At 48.8% G+C, this 18,951-nt stretch overlaps 3 protein-coding genes across 3 annotated transcripts; 2 read left to right on the top strand and 1 right to left on the bottom strand.

Moving 5' to 3' along the window:
- Positions 1-3,810: 3,810 nt before the first annotated feature.
- On the top strand, positions 3,811-6,278 carry DEU56DRAFT_810161 (cytochrome P450). The gene is made up of 13 exons (XM_041353496.1): positions 3,811-4,037; positions 4,094-4,223; positions 4,290-4,481; positions 4,544-4,695; positions 4,746-4,858; positions 4,910-5,015; positions 5,072-5,085; positions 5,144-5,336; positions 5,387-5,468; positions 5,518-5,654; positions 5,709-5,841; positions 5,895-6,021; positions 6,073-6,278. The coding sequence occupies exons 1-12, from the start codon at positions 3,818-3,820 to the stop codon at positions 5,980-5,982; spliced, it is 1,560 nt and encodes a 519-aa protein (XP_041207389.1). The 5' UTR covers positions 3,811-3,817; the 3' UTR covers positions 5,983-6,021; positions 6,073-6,278.
- A 471-nt stretch (positions 6,279-6,749) lies between these two features.
- DEU56DRAFT_810163 (uncharacterized protein) lies at positions 6,750-7,593 on the bottom strand. Its single transcript, XM_041353497.1, has one exon. It carries the CDS (start codon positions 7,578-7,580, stop codon positions 7,221-7,223), a length of 360 nt encoding a protein of 119 aa, XP_041207390.1. The 5' UTR covers positions 7,581-7,593; the 3' UTR covers positions 6,750-7,220.
- Positions 7,594-8,130: 537 nt separating this feature from the next.
- Positions 8,131-8,401, top strand: DEU56DRAFT_810169 (uncharacterized protein; the record flags this gene model as incomplete). The annotated part of the gene is made up of 2 exons (XM_041353498.1): positions 8,131-8,276; positions 8,309-8,401. The coding sequence occupies 2 exons, from the start codon at positions 8,131-8,133 to the stop codon at positions 8,397-8,399; spliced, it is 237 nt and encodes a 78-aa protein (XP_041207391.1).
- Positions 8,402-18,951: the final 10,550 nt, after the last annotated feature.

The raw sequence follows: 18,951 nt of genomic DNA on the forward strand, positions 1-18,951 counted from the left end.
ACGAGTGTTTCATTCGCGATTTTGGATATTGAAGCCTTGGATATTTAGGACTGACATGCTGGTATTTTGCGTTTCGTGGCTGGCTGTTCTGCGCGGTGGGTTTCTAATGGCACATCTGAGGTTCATAGTAGAACACGTCGCATCATCATCGATCCCGTCCTTTAAATTCGACTTCGGTGGGCTTCAGGAATCGGGATCATAGCCTCTTTTGTCGTTGCGCTTGACTGTATGGTTGCCTGTAAGTAGGTATCGCATAGATTCACATTGTCAGCTCAAATGGATGTCGAGTAGAGCAACTTCAACTATTTGTGCGACATATCCGCGCCGCGCGCTTGTTCTTGTGTGGGGTAGTGATGGACCCTGTTCAAGAGGTCTTGGCCAGTGATTCGCGATCGTTTAACTATTTCACACAATATACACTCGTCAGCGCTGTCAACGCTTGCTTATCTCTCAGCTTTGCATGACTCACATTAAGGTTATAACGTACGCCCGCTGCCATTAATGTGTCTTGATAGATTCTCCTAGGAACGACGGTCTTCCTATTGCTCCACCTGCCAGTGCAGGCTGAGACTAAGGACCTACAGGAAGCATATCGGCTCGGGCTCGTCCCTCGGCCAGCCGACATCCTCCTCAACTTAAGTTGTGGCGCGTTCTTCAATAGAACAAGTTAGATCATATTATTTTCTGCGGCATTGTCTATTGTGACGAACGTTCAGTTCCGTAAATATAACGTCATCGCCGCCTATCTCGACTGCCGCACTGCGGCCCGCCTGCGCACCACAATTTTCATTCCCTTTTCATTATAAACACCAACGACATGGCACACCTGGCGGCCGCGCGTACAAATTTACACTGGCCATATTGCGGGTATCGCCGGTCACCATTAAACTTTGTCTAGCAAAGACTAGCTAACTATGTGCACCAACTCGAGCTCTATGATAGGACAGATATATATGATACAAGGACAGGACCGCAGACAGTTTGCGTTACTCATGCTCCTCGGGGTGTACTTCGGTCAACAACTCGGTCAAGGCTTTTCATACGAGAGGCATTCCGGCGGATTAGCCCCCTAAAGCAATAGGCTGCGAAATGGGGACTGCTGCGGTTCCCAGGGCTGGCGCAGAAACTGACGAAATCTTAAACGGCTCGCGAATTTTCGTTCGATTGTAGAAATCGCCGTGTGGTTACGAACACCACCATTTGATGGGAATGCAGGGCGATTAGAAGTCTCATCATGGCTCAGCGGACGGAACTGTAGCTTTCACTCATGAAAAGAGCCTGCAGTCTCCCAATATGGAAGGCGTTCAAGTTCAGAGGAGATTGCCGAACTTGCTTAAGCTTTGTCATGTCGCCTCAAAATTAGGTTGACAGATCAGATGCCAACCGGCAAAGCGTCCAGGGGTTGAATCAATCGTTTCACTGAGCTATGTCATCGCCGAAGGTGGGACCTGGTGGGACCTGGTGGGACTCGGAGGTATGTTTTTCGCCATTCAAACGAGGCCGCATGGCTTGAGCGACCGCCGAATAGATTCTCGCCCTAGAAACTCGCTTCCAAGAGGCGGTTCCGAATCCGCATATCGCCCTTGTGTAGTAGCTCCAAGAGGTTAGAACAAGCAAGTGTCGTCGCTAACGTCAGTCGGCAATCCTTCTTTAGGCCGGGTGACGCTTTGGACTGCAAGAGCCCTTGGCAAAACTGCGCGTTGCGTATATTCTCAGCGACATTTGCACGTTTGTTCCGCTGTCTCCACTATCATACCCGACGTGCACACGGCCAATGTCAAAGCTTCAATCCCTGTGATTTGTGACGGCATTTTTATTACGGCTATCTAACGCTTGGACCTATGACCGCATCATTTCTCCGAGGACATTGCCGCCATGGGTAGAATTCTCTTGATAGAGCAAGTCTCCTATCGTCGTGCCTGTCTCACGTGACTACAGGCGAGTTGACAACCCGGGGACCTTCAAGTTGCCAACCATGGGGTATGATTTATCAAACGTCTGGTTGGGGGAGAGTGCCTGAGCTTCGGTGATGCTCATCCAAGCAGCGCTATCAGTAAGTCTGCATAAATGATGTTACGCAGTATGACTGGAGTCAAGGAAAAATCACGGTGCGCAGCGAATATTTTGTGGTGGCACATCTTTATATCCCGAGGGCTGTGGACTGATGCGACGGGTTCGTTGTGCTGGCAGCATCCACCGTGCCTGAAATGAATCAGCGTGCAATCCCAATGGCATAGGTTTTTCTTTATTCATCACAATTTGATATTGCTACCTTTGACAGACGGTCCACTACGTCCATTAGGTGACAACTAGGTCTCTAGTGGCGTAAAGTCGCGTGCTATATCGCGGGGACGTCAGCCCGTGGAAAGGCCAAGAGGAAGTAATCGCACCATAGCCGAATGTGATACTCGATCCTCACGATAGTAGCCGGTTTTTTTAATGTGTTCTCTACCCCAGACGCTGGTGAGCCACGTTGGTCTCGATAGTATTTGTAACACTGACCTATCGACGCATGAATATATTTTCTGTTCAGTTGGATCCAATTTGCTACAGACTGCGGACTTGCTCAAGAACCGCAAACAGCAACACGGTGCGTTCTATCTGCATTGGGGCCATTATGTGCTGTGTTCGATAATATACTTTTGATAGCGATGTCAAGTGGTAAGATACGCCCAGCGGATATCACGGTGATGCTAAGTATCTTGACAGATTATCAACGCGGTTGACACGGAATACATCCCCACGCTTGTTGCTGGCCCTGGGTCATAATGTCACGGAAGTATACCGCGTAGGTGATTGTGTAGGGTCGGCTTGTGATCTCTTGTGATCCACTGTCATATGTCTGTAAAATACCTCAGAAGTGGTGCGCATTCTAAAACATAGATCATATCAAATTGTTGATCAGTAACGACGATCTCTCGGGCATCGGCTCAAGACGTTTACGTTGACGGACGCATACCTGTCGAGACTTTGAACACTTGTTCAAATGAAGTCGTATCTGAAGCCGGGCCTCGGGGTTCACTAACACGGGGTGTATCTACTAGGTGGTTCACTATCATGCAGGCTCATCTTGATATGGCGATATTCTGTATGTGTCTCAACTGAGTTATCGACTAGGACATGTATAGGGGTTTCCAAAGTGGTGTATACTAGTAGGAACGTTGGGATGACCACATCCCCGTCACGCTAAAAATGGAGCGAGGTGCCGTGATGGTAATTACCGGAGTATGTTAATCAGTAAAAGGTTTACTGTTTAGGTACAGGTGGAAACAAAGTCATTGAGGCTTTACAGGAATTACACCAGTACTGTGATGCACTTTCTTTGAAGGAGTTCTGAGGTCTTTACTGTTGTGTGTATGGATGGCGAGACTGAAAACAAGTACCATTTGGTTGCGCTGCACAGGCCGGCCTAAAGGCTAATCAATCCTAATTACTATTAGTGTACCTGGCCGAGGAATGTGGCCGAGCCTGTGTGTGCTATGATAAGAAATTGATGCGCCCACTGACAGTACATTGTACGCTCTAGCAGGAAGAATTAGTCACATCAAGCGAGGTCTCCCTCGCCTGTCGCTTACGGTTCACTAGGCTTAATTTAGTACTGTTCGCTGAGTTCTTGACTAGAATTTCCAAACGTCACCGATGCATGAATTTTAGCTCATGTAGGAACCGATTCGGAGAGTTGGAAACAAGGGCACTGTTGACGAGATCCCATCCTACTCGGTCCCAGACAAAAGATTAGATATCAGCCGAGTAGACGCACTCAATATAAATATGATATCATCCAGCAGCAGTTTTCATTCATTATTCCTCCTCCCCAATGGCCATGTTCTCTACTGACACTACTCAGATTCTGGTCTTAGGAATCCCATGTATCGTGGCACTGGCTGCTGCTGTGCGTCTAAGTACTCGCAAACGTGTCCAAGGCCACGCTTTGCCTCTGCCTCCTGGCCCTCGGGGGTTACCTTTTTTGGGTAACGCTCTCCAGCTGGACGTTGAGCACCCTTGGCTCACATATTCTGCGTGGGGGAAGAAATATGGTTAGTAGTAGACCCAATGACCTCTTGCTCAACAAACTCTTGATACTTGATCATAGGAAAAATCATTTCCTCCCGCCTCCTCGGCATCGACATGATTGTCATAAACTCTGAAGCCATCGCACGGGAGTTGTTGGACAAGCGCTCCATAAATTATTCGGGACGCCCGTTTATTCCCACCAATGAAATGTACGCCTTGCGGCCCCGGTTATCATTTCAGCCGCGAAGTTCTTAGTCAGCTGATGGGCTATACAGATATGGACTCGATTTCAATACCGTCCTCCTTCCGTACCCAGGGGAAGCCATCAAACAACATCGCCAGATCTTCCATGACGTCCTCCGGGCAGAAGCATCCGCTTCATACCATGAGATGTTCACGAAACACACAAACGAACTCATCCTTAATCTTGTGACTGCCACTGGTGATCTGCAGTCACAAACTCATGCGTTCGTACCTAACAGTAGTCTTGCGACGTCTGATCCAACTGACGATCAAATAAAATTAACAGATACGCGGGTTCCCTAATCATGGCTGTGATATACGGACATTCCGCACACGGACATGATGACCCCTTCCTTGCAGGCGCGTATGAACTCGGGGAGATCGGCAAACATATTACATCTCCTGAGAAGGCTGCCATGTTCACAGCCTTCCCTATCCGTAAGTGTTTCCATGTTGTCAATGACAAAAGGTCTGAACATTTGGTGCAGTCGAAAAGATGCCACTTTGGATATTTGGCGGAGTCTATGCCAAGATAGAGCGCAGTAGATCGTTAGCTCAACAGCTTTTGAGCGGACTCTTTAATGAGGTGAAGGCACAAATGGTACGTTTGCGCATTGTGGGTCGACGTTTTGTCTGATCTGCTTCTCTATAGGCCAATGGTACTGCCAAGCAGTCATTAGTCGCTGATTTCCTTAGCCAACCCCATGACGAGACTGGCGAAAAGATGATGAAGGCTGTTGCATTGACAGGATACACTGGTAAGGTTTTTTTTTGGAAGCGTAGTCCATAATTTGATCCGCATGCCGTATCTTAGCTGGTATAGACACCGTGAGTCGTCACTTTGGGAGTTCTTGGTCGCCTTGTCCCTTACCATGATATTCCGCAGGTTGCATCCGTAATGCACATGTTCATGCTGGCTATGGTTCTTCATCCTGAGATCCAAGAGCGGGCTCGTGCGGAAATTAACAGAGTCGTGAAGCCTGATGCAATGCCGTGCCTTGCTGACGATAGGGCGTCGCTACCCTACATTGATGCCATTCTATGGGAGGTCCTCAGATGCTATCCTTTCGCCCCCCTAGGTCAGTTCGCAGTAGTACGATTTTGGGTTTGCATGACTGACCCCTCACAGGTGTTCCGCATACGACGTCAAATGATGATGTTTACGACGGGTACTTTATACCCAAAGGTACGATCATAATGGTTAACCAATGGTATGTTGCGGTGGAATTCATATAACAGCTTGAGCTGAGCATGACCCAGGGCTCTGTCTCGGGATGAAGAAGTGTACCCCGATCCATCACGCTTCGACCCTAACCGCCATCTAACGGCTGATGGGCAGCTGAAGGAACCTTTCACCACTCATTTTGCATTTGGTCATGGCAGGCGCATTTGTCCTGGCAAGTTTTTTAATGGTTCATCTGGAAGTGCATGGGCTGACATTCCCCTGACAGGTCGTTACTTCGGAGATCACGGTATTTGGACTGCTGCCACTGCCATCCTCGCTGTCTTGCGCATCAATCATGCCAAAGACTCGAACGGAAACCAGATTGAGATCAAGCCGGAATTCACCACTGGGTTGGGAGTGTAAGTGACCTTGAGATTATGCGACAACCTGCGGCTAACTTTTGACTCCGAAGTCACCCGCTACCTTTCCAGTGCTCGTTTGAAATCGTGAATTCTACAAGAGAACAGCAGCTTCGGAACTCGGTGAATTTCAGCCATTAGACAGCGGTCCTGCTGGTAGCATTTCTTACGATCTTTTCGGTATGTGTCATTTGTACTACAGCAGCAGCGTGAGCTGAACGCCGAGCTTAGGTATCATGGTATTTAACATATCTTTTGATTTCGAATGTACAAAAATGGTGTCAGCGTGCTGCAGTTCCCATTAACATTGTACATATATACTGTCTTGATACTGAATCGCTTAGAATGTATGCAACTAGAGGCTGGGCTAACTCTGCCAATGTTACTTTCAGCGAACATTTTCGCTGTTCGTTTATGATGCTCTAAACATATGACACTTGAATAAATTGTGAGATACACAACATCGAGTGCGAGATATAACATATTATTATCAAAGTGTGCAACACAGCCCATGTACAAGTGAAGCTTGGTATAAACTTGTATCACAGCAGGAAGAGCGGCAGTTTGGTGAAGGTACCAGGTCAGTGTAGCAAGGTATAGGCAATGGAAACTCCATAATTATTGTACCACTAAGTACTTAGAGGTAGTGGGGTACGAGAGATCAGACAGGCAAATATTATTATTGTCGCCGACAAAATAATCCTGAGACCGTGAATTAATGCGCAGATGGCTATCAAGGTCGCGGATACCACGCAAAGATTATATCGGATGGTTGGGGCTCTACGAAGCGCACCAAAGAGCTAGACGCACTGGCAGGTGACCTTGAGAGCATATTAAGTAGGAGGCATACACGACAACGGCCCAGTCACGGCTTTTGAAAGCGTGCGCAAAGAATACATTCGGGCTGCCAGTGATGAGTGCCACTGAGTGGCGAGGGGCAGAAACAGACAAGGTAAGCGGTCTTTTCAGAAGGTGATAAGATTCTGTGCTACTCAGAAGAAAGTGAAATCATTCGATCTATCGCGCTGTAGACAACGGCAGACAAAGCTATGATATTGCCAGACCTGCAGTTTACAGAAACCTATGCCGAAACTTCCAACGGAGCCTATGTCATTGATCTTGACGAGGAGTAACTGGGCCGAGCATGTCATGCTCGGAAATGCTGATATCCCCAAATCCGTGAATTTGATAAAGTCGCCATTGGCGGTCCACGGAAAATCGTGCCTAATATGATGAAGATGCGGGCAGTCCTCCACGCTGCAGCAAGGCAGAAGAACATATGAGCCCAAGCTGTTTTGGACAGCGCTTCGGGAAATTGGCGCCAGTCTCGGTAGGTACGGTACGTCCCGTACGGTGAACTCGTCCAAATAGACTTGGTGTCATTGACTAACGAAATGACACCAAGCCCACTTGGACGAGTTCAGGTTGGTGTGTCCTTTCTGCCAATAACAGATCAGTGTATCTGAGCTCGTTGCACCTGCAGCATGCGCACAACACTGATCAGTTCGAACAGGTTCGGAACCGCAAGTCCTTGAACCGTGGACCGTCGGACCAACGGTTCGGTTCCCCATGATGGAATTCTGGATCAGAATTCGCTCAGGTTCGAACTTCGAACCGCGGTTCAGAACTGGACGTGGCCCACTACCATAGTGCATGCAAGAACTTGCACGAAGCAAAAGAGATGCGAGGAGGACTGGAAGCGACTGTGGTAGAACGGAATGGGTGGCCGTGTTATACATTGTGAAAGCCCAATTGAAGTGCTTTCGATCATGAGCGAAAACTCATTCCCGGTAGAAACTGTTGGAACTGGAGAGTCTACGACATAGCGGGAAACGACAAAGAGAGGATAGTCTACGACGTAGGTATATATACGTAGTCGGAACTATCCGGACAATGAAACGATGACGAAGGGTGGAATGCCAAAACTCTAACAGAAACCGCGTGCACGTGTGGTGTGAGACGACTGCACTCAAATTTATGCGCGACTTGGGGATGACGATTGTATAATTGATATTGGTATTGGTATGCGCGCGCAGATGTACAGTTGTATTATTATTATAGGAACGTTCTGTTGATTTTTGGGAATTCTCCTCGAGCAACGTTCAAAAGGGTATCATTTGCTATGCGCAAGCCAAACGTTACATATGGATGACGCTAAATAACCTGAATGATGTAGTCATGACCTCCTTCAGGTCAATGTAGACATCACAATACGAGGAATGATAGGACTGAAATACCGGAGGACATCCGCGAAAACTGCTAGCAGCAGAAACATGACTTGCCGCCTCCATGGTCCCCAGTGTCTACCTGTACTACTACTTGTTGCTGTTGTGTATTCGGCTGTTGTGTATTGGAGCTCTGTGGAAGATCATCAAAATATTCGTCAGGTACCATGTCCTTGTCCGGGCCAGGGTCATCTGCTGCAGCATTACGCTGTAGATTCATGCATGAGACATTAAAGACGCAGTGCTAAAATCGACGCGACGCACCTCCTTACCCTTCGCGAAAGGAACATCGACGACGGATGGCGCTGCATGGTCGGACCGCCAAGTGAATAGGTGTTTTAGCTGAGCCTTGATGTTGGAAGTAGCGGCGGCTGGTGATGGGGTGGTGGGTGATGCAGGTGGAGGAGCTGGATGAGGGTTCTTTGTCATAGCGAACCTGAGTTTCTTGAAGTGCCTCGGGCGCTGCTGAGGTCGCAGTCTGGAAATTTGAGAATGCTGAATTGTGTGTGTGAGAGAAACGAAAGGAACAATCCACTGTTGCACTCACACCATGCATTCCCCGAAAGAAATCAGGTTCCGCATCATAACCATCTTGATCTTGGCCAGGGATCTCTGCCTGCATAACTTAAGTCAGTAGCGAAAAGGTCGAGGAAGGGAGTACTACATACGCCAAGAATACGGTCATCATTGACAGCGAGCGCGTTACATTGTTCCTTGAAATCTGAGTGAAAACGTGTGTGAGTATGATAGCCTCGAGTGACAACTAAAAACTTGCCGTTGGACCAATCAAGGCAGCTAGCCTTCTCAGTTTCATCAATGGCGTCCATCATGTGTTGATATGATTCGAGGGCTTCTTCAACTTTACCTGCCGAAAGGAAAGCCTGACAGCGTTTCTGGTGTGTAGTGAGCCAGATGCACTCAAGATCCCAACCGAAAAGCTGTATAAAGCACTCAGCGATATTATTTTCGGGTGCATGATGTCAACGTACCACGACAAGGTCCTCGCATAGTTCAAGGATGTTTTTTGATTGGAAAGTGTTGGAGTTGATGGCGGCGGTGAAGTGGTCAATGGCTTCGTTGTGACGCACGCCATCCAAGGCCTTTATTCCAAGCTGAACGCGTAGATATGCCTAATGTGCGAGTTGCAAAGATCAGTAGCGATAACCGAGCATAGCCGCATGATACTTACTTCTACGACGCGACACGTGAGGGTATCAGCATTCGGACGAGCGGCAGCTAGCTCGTTGATGAGCAACATTGCCTCGTCATGTTGATCTGCATTGAAGAGGGCAATGGCCTGAAATACGGAATGGAGAAGAGAGCATATGAGAGGAAGTTAACCTACCTTGATCAAGAGAAGAAAATTAATAGTTTCTGAGTCTTGGTTCGTGAATATGGATGCGACGTCAAATGCTACCCTCGCGTCCCGGACATTGCCTTTTCCGCAGAGGGCAATGCCCTTGGAGATGTAGCCTGTCAATGAGGGCTGAATGCTGATGGACTATGTCGCGGATGAAAGTGAACGTTTCGTAAGAGGACCATAATTGGACGGTATGACTGACCTTGATTGCATCTTCAAGGGCGTGGTCCCAGTTTTGTTTTCGCGCCATAACGAAAGAGAGGTTGGCATACGAGGTATAGTTATTGGCGTCGGCGTCAATCTCTTGCGTGAGTATCTGTTCAGCGGTAGACAAGTCTCCAGTGATGGATGAACCACGGGCTGGCGTGATAGCAGTGAGGATCTGCGTGAAGCATGGTCAAATTGCGTGACACGAGTCAAGGATGGAAATTCACGTTTGAATGAAAACCCCTGCGTGCGTCCCACTCTGAGATCTCACATCCGGCTCCGCTGAGGATGCTATTGCCATCTACGGAGAACGTGATACATTCCGGTGGGGATGAGTGTTCGAAGATGGCAATGGTTTGTCGATCTGAGAGCCGCCTGAGACGGACATGGTCTTCGTCATATGCGGAAGCGACAAGCGTCCCAGCAGGATTGACGGCGATGGCGATGATGCTTTCATACCTATTGCCCTTCCAGGAATCACCGACCTTCTCCCAGGTTGATGTATTCCACTCTTTTATGGCGTCATCCGCGGCAGAAAGAAGGCGTGTGCCATCGGGCATCCACACGAATGAGTTGGCGTGAGTTTCCAATTCCAAGGTTGCGACGCGTTCCCGTGTGCCTGAGTTATAAATTTGGATATTGTCCAATGTTGCGATGGCAAGAAGTTCACCAGACGGCGAATATCGAACCTGGAGGATTTTACTATTCGCTGCAATTTGATTTTCTTGTTGCTGCCATGTTTTGGTGCACCAAAACTTGACCGTCAAGTCGTTTAAACAAGTGGCCAACACCGTACCATCCGCAGAAAAGTCCATGGAGTAGATCCAATTGGTGCGGTTTTTGATGGGTTGGGTGAGAGATTCTCCTGTTTCTCCGTTCCAAGCAATGACCTCTCCATTTTTATCACCGCTTGCTATTATTTGCCCATCTCGTGATACCGCCAATGCCAACACTCCATCGCGATGCCCCTCCATCTTCTTCAACACAACACCTGTCCTCAAGTCCCAAAGACAAAGGGTCTTGTCGTCTGAGCCCGTAATCATTCTTCGTCTATCGGGGGAAACTGCGACTGCGGTTACGCGTCCTTCATGACTTTTAAAAGTTCGAAGGGGTGTGGTGCTTGGAATGAGCTTCGACATTTTACTGCAGGTTGGTATTGTTGAGCACGGTCGGGGTGGACTTTAGAAGGTTTGTGAGCGTCTGTGTCTCAGCTGCAGAGGTGGTGCGTGTATTGTGCGTTTTTACGTTACTTCACTACATTAAGCTACTCTTTTCCATAGACGCCCAGGACACGAGGTCATATATACTAGCCATGTGTTTGTCTTGACACTGGACAGGTATAACACCCACACATCCCGTTTGCCATCTTGTGCCTGAATTGTTGCCTCTTGTCTTCCCTGTAGAATTCTCATTACCTGGACGCTGCAACAATACTGAAATCCATTGAGCTAAGCGAAACTTGAAGCTTCGCAGTCAACAGTCGGTTGATCTCAGTCTTGATCGTATCATCCATACACCCCGCTCATCACATTGTGTCCGAATCATTGCAAAATCTTCACCACCCGGACGTCGTATCCACAATTTTTGACCTTTGAAATATCATTTTTGTAGAATCATCATCGTCGTCATCGCTTCGTTATCATTTCCTTATTCTGTTTCATCACGTGCCATTTCGTATATCACTCGCATCGTCTCATTTCATTATACCTCAGTCGTTGTTCACAACCACTGAGGTATGTTTCGTAGCTTCTCGTTATCACGCCGCACTCTTACGATAGTTCTCTAGCGTGCCTCTGTGTTAGGTACTATATTAATTCAGTCGTTGTTCACAACCACTGAGCGTGCCTCTGTGTTAGTTCCAACAGGTTATGAGCCCCGGTTTCTAAAACGAAACCAACTTAGGGAAAACCAGACTCAACACGCGTCTTTCTTTTCAGCGGAATCGCTGCACCTTTCCTCGTCATCCTATCTTCCTTCGACATGGGGAAGCTAGATCATATTCCGGAGCTGACGGGCCCGGACACTTACTTTGCCTGGCAGCGGGAGGTCCGCTATGCACTTGGCGTTGAGGATCAGTGGTGTCACGTCACGGATACTGTGGATCCTGACGACATCCTGGGGAACGCTTCGTTTAAGCCAGTGCCCGCTGACCCCAAACTCCCTACTGAGGAAGAGACGAAAGCCATTCGCAAATGGCTCATTGACGATCTCAAGGCCAAATCACTCATCACGCGCCGTCTGTCAATCTCCGTCCAGCAGCTGGTGTCTACCAGCCACAAGGTGTCAGCCCGCGATGCATGGAAGATTCTCGAGGATCATTTCGGACGCACGGACATGGGCTCACAGCATGTTGTTCGCCAGAGCCTATATGCGCTCCAGATGAAGGATGCCGCTGATGCTCCCAACTATGTTGGGAAGCACGCGACCTATCGGGAAAGGCTACTACGAATGGGGGCCGTCTACACCGACGCGGAAGCAGTTTTCCAACTCCTACGTGGTCAGGCAATGCTGTCATATTTATGCATAATTTAGGCTAATTACAGACATTATTGTTATGCATGGCTGTCACTAATCCCCCATCATCCTCCTTTATGCATAATGGTGCCTGCATCACACTGATCCCATAATAGGGATTTATATTCTCAGATTATTCTCATGCCCTACGCATTTTTGGCCACCTACCGTGGGAATTTCCCCACAACACTAAAAACATCGGCCATTTTGGGAATGTCCACAATATCAATTATTCCCACACCCTCCCCACCTCACTGCAGCTTCACCACCACACCACAATAGCTCCCCCTTTATATATAAGTAGTAGTTTAGTATATATATGTATAATATAATATAATAGACCGCTTTTTTTGTTTGTTTGTGTGATTGCTCCTCCTCCAGGGGCAATTCAACATAGGGTAGGGTACAGAACATTTTCGCACTTTTGCCCCTTTGATAGGGGTGTGTTCTATTATCTTCAGAACATGTTTATGAGCATATATGAGCATATTCCTATCTTTATTGGACCCCCTGAAGCATCCTACATCAATAGATATACCATATATGCAAGAAAACACAGAATATGCTCCCATTTAATTATTTCTGGGTGAACAGACTTGTAAAAATGATTCCCAGCATCTATTCAACAATAGGAACAATGTATCAGGAGTCCAGGACCATAGGATAATCCCCTGTTGCATGGTGTGCCCCCCCTCTCCTGGTAATTTGCCCCCTGTGAAATTTTTTCCTGTAGGACCGGACCTCAATTGAGGTAGGGGTCTATTTCTACATATATTTGAGGTAGGTCTATTATATAGCTGGCCCAGGACACACATAGGATCCTGCTACAGGAACAAAAACATAGAAAATCGCATTTTTGACACTTTTGATGTTTTTCAGTATCTTACTCTTGCACAAGTAATACAACCTGTTCATATATCATTATTATAGTATATATACTTGCTCTTTGTGACAAGGATCAGCTCAAAATAGGCCAGGAGTTTGAGTTAGTGTGAATGCTTGCTATTTCTACTGATAAGGAGCCCATACTTTTAATACATCAAAATTTAATAATCAGACACCTGGAGTAGATGTCAAATATATTCATAATCATAGGCCTAAATGTACAGAACAATCCAACAAGAATTGAGTCCTGAGGAAGTGAAATAGATAAGGAATTGAGTGTGGGAAAGTTCAAATACCCAAAACATCGAAAATGGTCAGTTGGGCAGTAGTTGGACTTTAATGCTGGGTCAACTCAAATATACACCACATTCCTTCCACCACCCTTCAACCTCAGGGCAGTATGTAGTATAGGTTCATTCAGTAGTCTACCTTGTATCCTACATATTTTTAATGAAATGTTTGAGCTGTATCATATATAAATGTAACTTTGTGTGAAAAGATGTCAATTGTCACTTTTCACACATATGTGATTTTACTTGTCATTTAGTCAGTCCTTGATGGATCTTTCTAGAACTTCATGTCTATCATCAGGGACATATATAGGACATATCTCAGGTCTTTGATCACTTATCACAGGCTTGATGACTATGTGGGCTCCTTATCAGTGGAAATACCCCCTGTACATCATATATCATATTTGTGCCCTATGTAGGGCTGATCCTTGGCATAGAACATATGTGTGAATGTATTACTGATTATATATGAAGGGCTAGTCATTTGTGCAAGTGTAAGGGACTTAAAAACATTAAAAGTGTCAAAAATGCGATTTTGTATGGTTTTGTTCCTATAGTAGGATCCTATGTGTGTCCTGGGCTATCCATATGATGTATCTACTCCAAATATACTTAGAAAGAGATCTCCCACCCTCCTTAAGGTCCGGTCCTACAGGAAAAATTTTCACAGTGGGTAAACCACCAGGAGAGGGGGGATATACTACACAAGAAGGTCTTGTCCTATGGTCCTGAGGTCCTGATACATTATTCCTACTGTTGAATGGATGCTGGGAATAATTTTTCCAAGTCTACTCACCTAGAAATAAACAAATGGGAACATATTTTGTGTTTTCCTGTATATATGCTGTATCTAATGATGTAGGGCGCTTCAGGTGGTCAAAAATGTGGGGGGATCTCTTCATATACACTCATAAGTGTGTCCTGGATACCATAGAACACTTCCCTATCAAAGGGGCAAAAGTGTGAACATGTTCTGCAACCTAGGTTATGTTAAAATGGCCCTGGAGGGGGAGTTGTCACATGGATACACAAAAAAAGTGGTTTATTATGTTATTTTATACATGTATGTACCAAACTACTACTTAGATACAAGGGGGGACTTATTATGGTGTAGTGGTGAAGCTGCAGTGAGGTGGGGAGGGTGTGGGAATAATTGATATTGTGGACATTCCCAAAATGGCCGATGTTTTTGGTGTTGTGGGGAAATTCCCACGGTAGGTGGCCAAAAATGCGTAGGGCATGAGAATAATCTGAATATAAATCCCTATTATGGGGTCAGTGTGATGCAGGCACCATTATGCATAAAGAAGGATGATGGGGGATTAGTGACAGCCATGCATAACGATAATGTCTGTAATTAGCCTAAATTATGCATAACCCTGCCACCAACAGGTGACGTGGTCTCCCTCGCACCGGGTCCTGGCCCCAGTTCAAGGCACTTCTCACCATCACCCTTCCTACTGGAGCCTCACCTATTCCTACTGCGACCACGACTTCCCCACTTCCTCCCTCTCCTTCCGTGTTCGATGTATGCGTCACCCGCATCTCCTCAGAAGCCGCACGCCAACTAGATGAGCTTGCTCTAGCAGGTGGTGCGCCAGGTTCCGAATATGCGAACGCTGCGACTGCCGCTCCCACCTCCACGGGGAACGTGAATTCCATCACGGGGTTACGCAAACACCGTCACAATCCTGAGGGGGTGTTCTGCACTACTGTGGGCTGCAACAAAGGCGACCACGATCACGCACACTGCTATGCGAAAGGCGGCGGGATGGAGGGCCAAGCTCCATGGATGAAAAACAAGGATAAACGGCGGGAGACGGCCGCAGCTGCAGTTGCCCCTCCCCCAGTTGCAACACCAGCAATCCCAGCAACCTCTTCATCCTCTACCATTGCCGCGTTTGCGGGAACTGAGGCTGCTGCACAGACTTTCCTAGCCGATCTTTCTTGCGCCTCCATTACCGAACTGGCAGATCCTGGCGGGACACTCACTGCTGCGGAGACGGCGGCCATTTCCTGTGTCGTTGCAGCTGGCTTCAACACCATCCTTGACTCAGGCACTACCACGACCCTCATCCAAGATCGTTCCTATTTTTGGACGTATTCTACCGCCGATGCTGTCACTGTACGTACTGCTAATCATGGCAGCCTGACGACATCCGGTCGAGGCGATTGTGTGGCAATCCTTACGATTGGGGGACGTAAACATCGTGTTCGGCTCTCCAATTGCCTACACGCCCCCTCCGCCATGTTGAATCTCCTTTCAGTGGGCTGGATGCTTGGGAAGGGGTGGGATTGTATGTTCCGGGCTTCGCCTCCTCGTTGCGAACTCGCCTACAGAGGAACAGAATTGGGAGCGATTCCCATGGCCAACAACTTGTGCTATATCAACCTGGAGTTTCTTCCCGCACCTTCTCCTCAGCCAGCTAGTAGCATCCCACCGTCTCCTCCCGAGTTATCTGCATTCACTCACGTCGCTCCCACCCTGGATTTGTGGCACGCCCGTCTTGGCCACGTCGGCGGCGCTGCTGTTCGTCGCTTACCTCTCTTTTCCGTGGGTGCCACCGTCATTCCAGGCTCTGCGTTATCCAAGTGCGAATCTTGCATCATGGGGAAACACCCACGTCGCCCTCATCCACCCTCGGACACTCCTCGCGCAGCACGATTTCTCGACCTCATTCACTCTGACATTTGCGGACCGATTCCCGTACTCACTCCTCACAACAAGCGATACTTCATTGTGTTCCTTGATGATCACACAGGCGTCTTGAACCTGCAACTCCTCACCTCTAAAGATCAGTCGCTTGAGGCTTGGCGTCTCGTTCGCGCTCGTTGGGAGAATCAGTCCGGCTTGCGAGTGAAGGTGTTCCGTTCAGATAACGGTGGTGAGTTTCTCAATGGTGCTTTCACCTCTGAGCTCGAGAACGCGGGCATTGTGCGTCAACTGTCGGCGCCGTATGCTCATCAGCAGAACGGCAAGGCAGAACGTGTGCTTCGTACCATTGAGGGCCGCATGTATGCCATGCTCGATCATGCCCGTCTTCCTCGCACACTCTGGGGTGAGGCGGCACTTTGTGCTGCCTACCTCTTCAACCGCACCGAATCCCGTTCTCTGCCACCTGGTGTTACACCCTATGAAATGCTGCACGGCACGAAACCCGACGTCTCGCACCTTCGGGTCTTCGGTGCGCGGTGTTTCGCACGCATCCCACCGGAGGTTCAGGAGAAACTGGGGCCCCGTTCACGAACGGCGGTCTTCATGGGCTACCCACCAGGAGTGAAAGCTTGGCGCTGTCGCGACACCATCACGGGGGCATTCTTCAACTCCCGCAACGTCATCTTCGACGAATCATTCTCCAATCAGCCCTTCCCCGTTGCTGACAGTGACGATGATGATGACGACGATGCACCACGTCCTGTCGTCGATCTTCCCGTCCCATCCATCATCCAGCCATCTGCTCCTGTCCCTGCACCACCTGTCATTCCTCCTGCTGTCGTGCCTCGTCGTTCTGGGCGTCCTCGCGTTCCCACAGAACGTGGACGTCTCTTCCGCGAACAAATTGCCACTGACACTGCCCATCTTCAGAGGCAGCGTGAACTCAGACAGGCACGCGTTCTGGGCGTTCCACCCATCGACAACACGAGTACCTCCATTCCCACCGTTCCCGTCGCAGCTCTTCCCTCCCTCCTTCCCACTCCATCTCACCCTCTCCAGGTCGACGTCCCCACTGATCCTGACGCGATCGTCCCTGACGTGGAGACCGTCGGCTTTCCCACCATTCTCGCCAATCTCATTGTGGTCGAGCAGGCCTGTCTCTCCGTGCGCAGTGACACTCGCCGCAATCCCCAGGCTCCGGGTTATAACATGAAGATTCCACCGAACACTTACGATGAAGCTATGCGTCGCTCGGATCGGGACTCGTGGCTTGCTGCCATGAAGCGGGAGATGAACCTTATGTCGGAAATGGGGGTGTATGAGCTCGTCCCGCTGCCGGCCGATCGCAAGGCCATTGGCTGCAGGTGGGTTCTCGAGTTTAAGGAGGATCAGAAGGGGGGTTCGGTCTACAAGGCGAGGTTAGTGGCACAGGGCTTTTCGCAGGTTCCGGGGATCGACTTCGGCAAAACCTTTGCGCCTGTCGCGAAGGCCGCATCCATCCGCATCATCTCTGCCCTCGCGGCCCTCAACAACTGGGAGCTTGACGCCTTCGACGCAAAACGCGCTTTCCTCTGGGGGAAACTCACTGAAGACGTTTATATGCGCCAGCCGCCCGGTTTCGAGCAGTTTGGGGATGGCATGCGTCTGGTCTGTCACCTCTTATCCTCCCTTTACGGACTGAAGCAGGCTGCCTACGACTGGTACGAGCTCCTACGGGAGGTTCTCACCGCTCTGGGTTTCCTTCGCGTCGCTGCTGACTACGCCGTTTTCGTGTATGACCACACCAACGCGGAGGGGGAGAGGATCGTGTGCATTATAGCTTGGCACGTAGATGATGGTTTGGCGGCCGCTAGCAACCGCCCGTTTCTCATCTGGATCAAGAGTCAGATCGCGCAACGCTTTGGCATCACTGACCTCGGTCCCGTCGCGAAACACTTGGGAATTCAGTTCGAGAGGAATCGCACCACCTGCGAGCTATGGATGCACCAGACAGACTACATCACCTACCTCCTGGAAGAGCACGGTATGCTCGGATGCAATCCCGTCTCTCTACCCATGGATCCTCACTTCCCGTTTGGTCGCGATACCGACATGCATCCTCACGTCGAAGACCTCCCTTCCGAGTATCGTAAGCTCGTTGGAGAACTCCTCTATCTCGCCATGTATACTCGTCCTGACATTGCAGTCGCTGTAATGAAGCTTGCCCAACACAACTCATCCCCTGCACCACGCCACTACGCATCTGCAAAACACGTGCTTCGTTTTCTTGCGGGTACCATCGGCCTTCGCACGCACTATGGGGGTGCTACGGCAACTCCAGAACTGCACGGCTTCAGCGACTCGGACTGGGCTAGCTGCCCCGAGGATCGCATCTCGATCTCGGGATACGTTTGGTTCTTCAACGGCGGGCCCGTTTCTCACTCATCCAAGAAACAGGTGACACATGCGCTATCCTCCACCGAAGCCGAGTACATGGCCCTCACTGCGGCGATCCAAGACAGTCTCTGGCTCACATCATTCTTCGAGTGTCTCAAACTTCCTCTCACCCTACCTCTTCGTCTATTCGCCGACAATGCTGGAGCCATCGCGTTGTCCGAGGAAGCAGCCAATCATATCCGCACAAAGCACATCGACCTTCGCTATCATTTCATTCGCGCGCATATCGAAGAAGGAACATTTAAACCTGAGTGGCTGTCTACACACAAGAATGTCGCTGACATTTTTACGAAATGTCTTCCCCGCCCGCTATTTCTTCGTCATCAATCCGGTCTCTCTCTTTTGTCGCGTTAAGTTCAACAATGTCTTGTTGTGGGGGTGTGTAGAATCATCATCGTCGTCATCGCTTCGTTATCATTTCCTTATTCTGTTTCATCACGTGCCATTTCGTATATCACTCGCATCGTCTCATTTCATTATACCTCAGTCGTTGTTCACAACCACTGAGGTATGTTTCGTAGCTTCTCGTTATCA

The sequence above is a fragment of the Suillus clintonianus genome (genome assembly GCF_016758775.1).
Source record: "Suillus clintonianus strain FC179 chromosome Unknown DEU56scaffold_46, whole genome shotgun sequence".
Classification (NCBI taxonomy): Eukaryota; Fungi; Basidiomycota; class Agaricomycetes; order Boletales; family Suillaceae; genus Suillus; species Suillus clintonianus.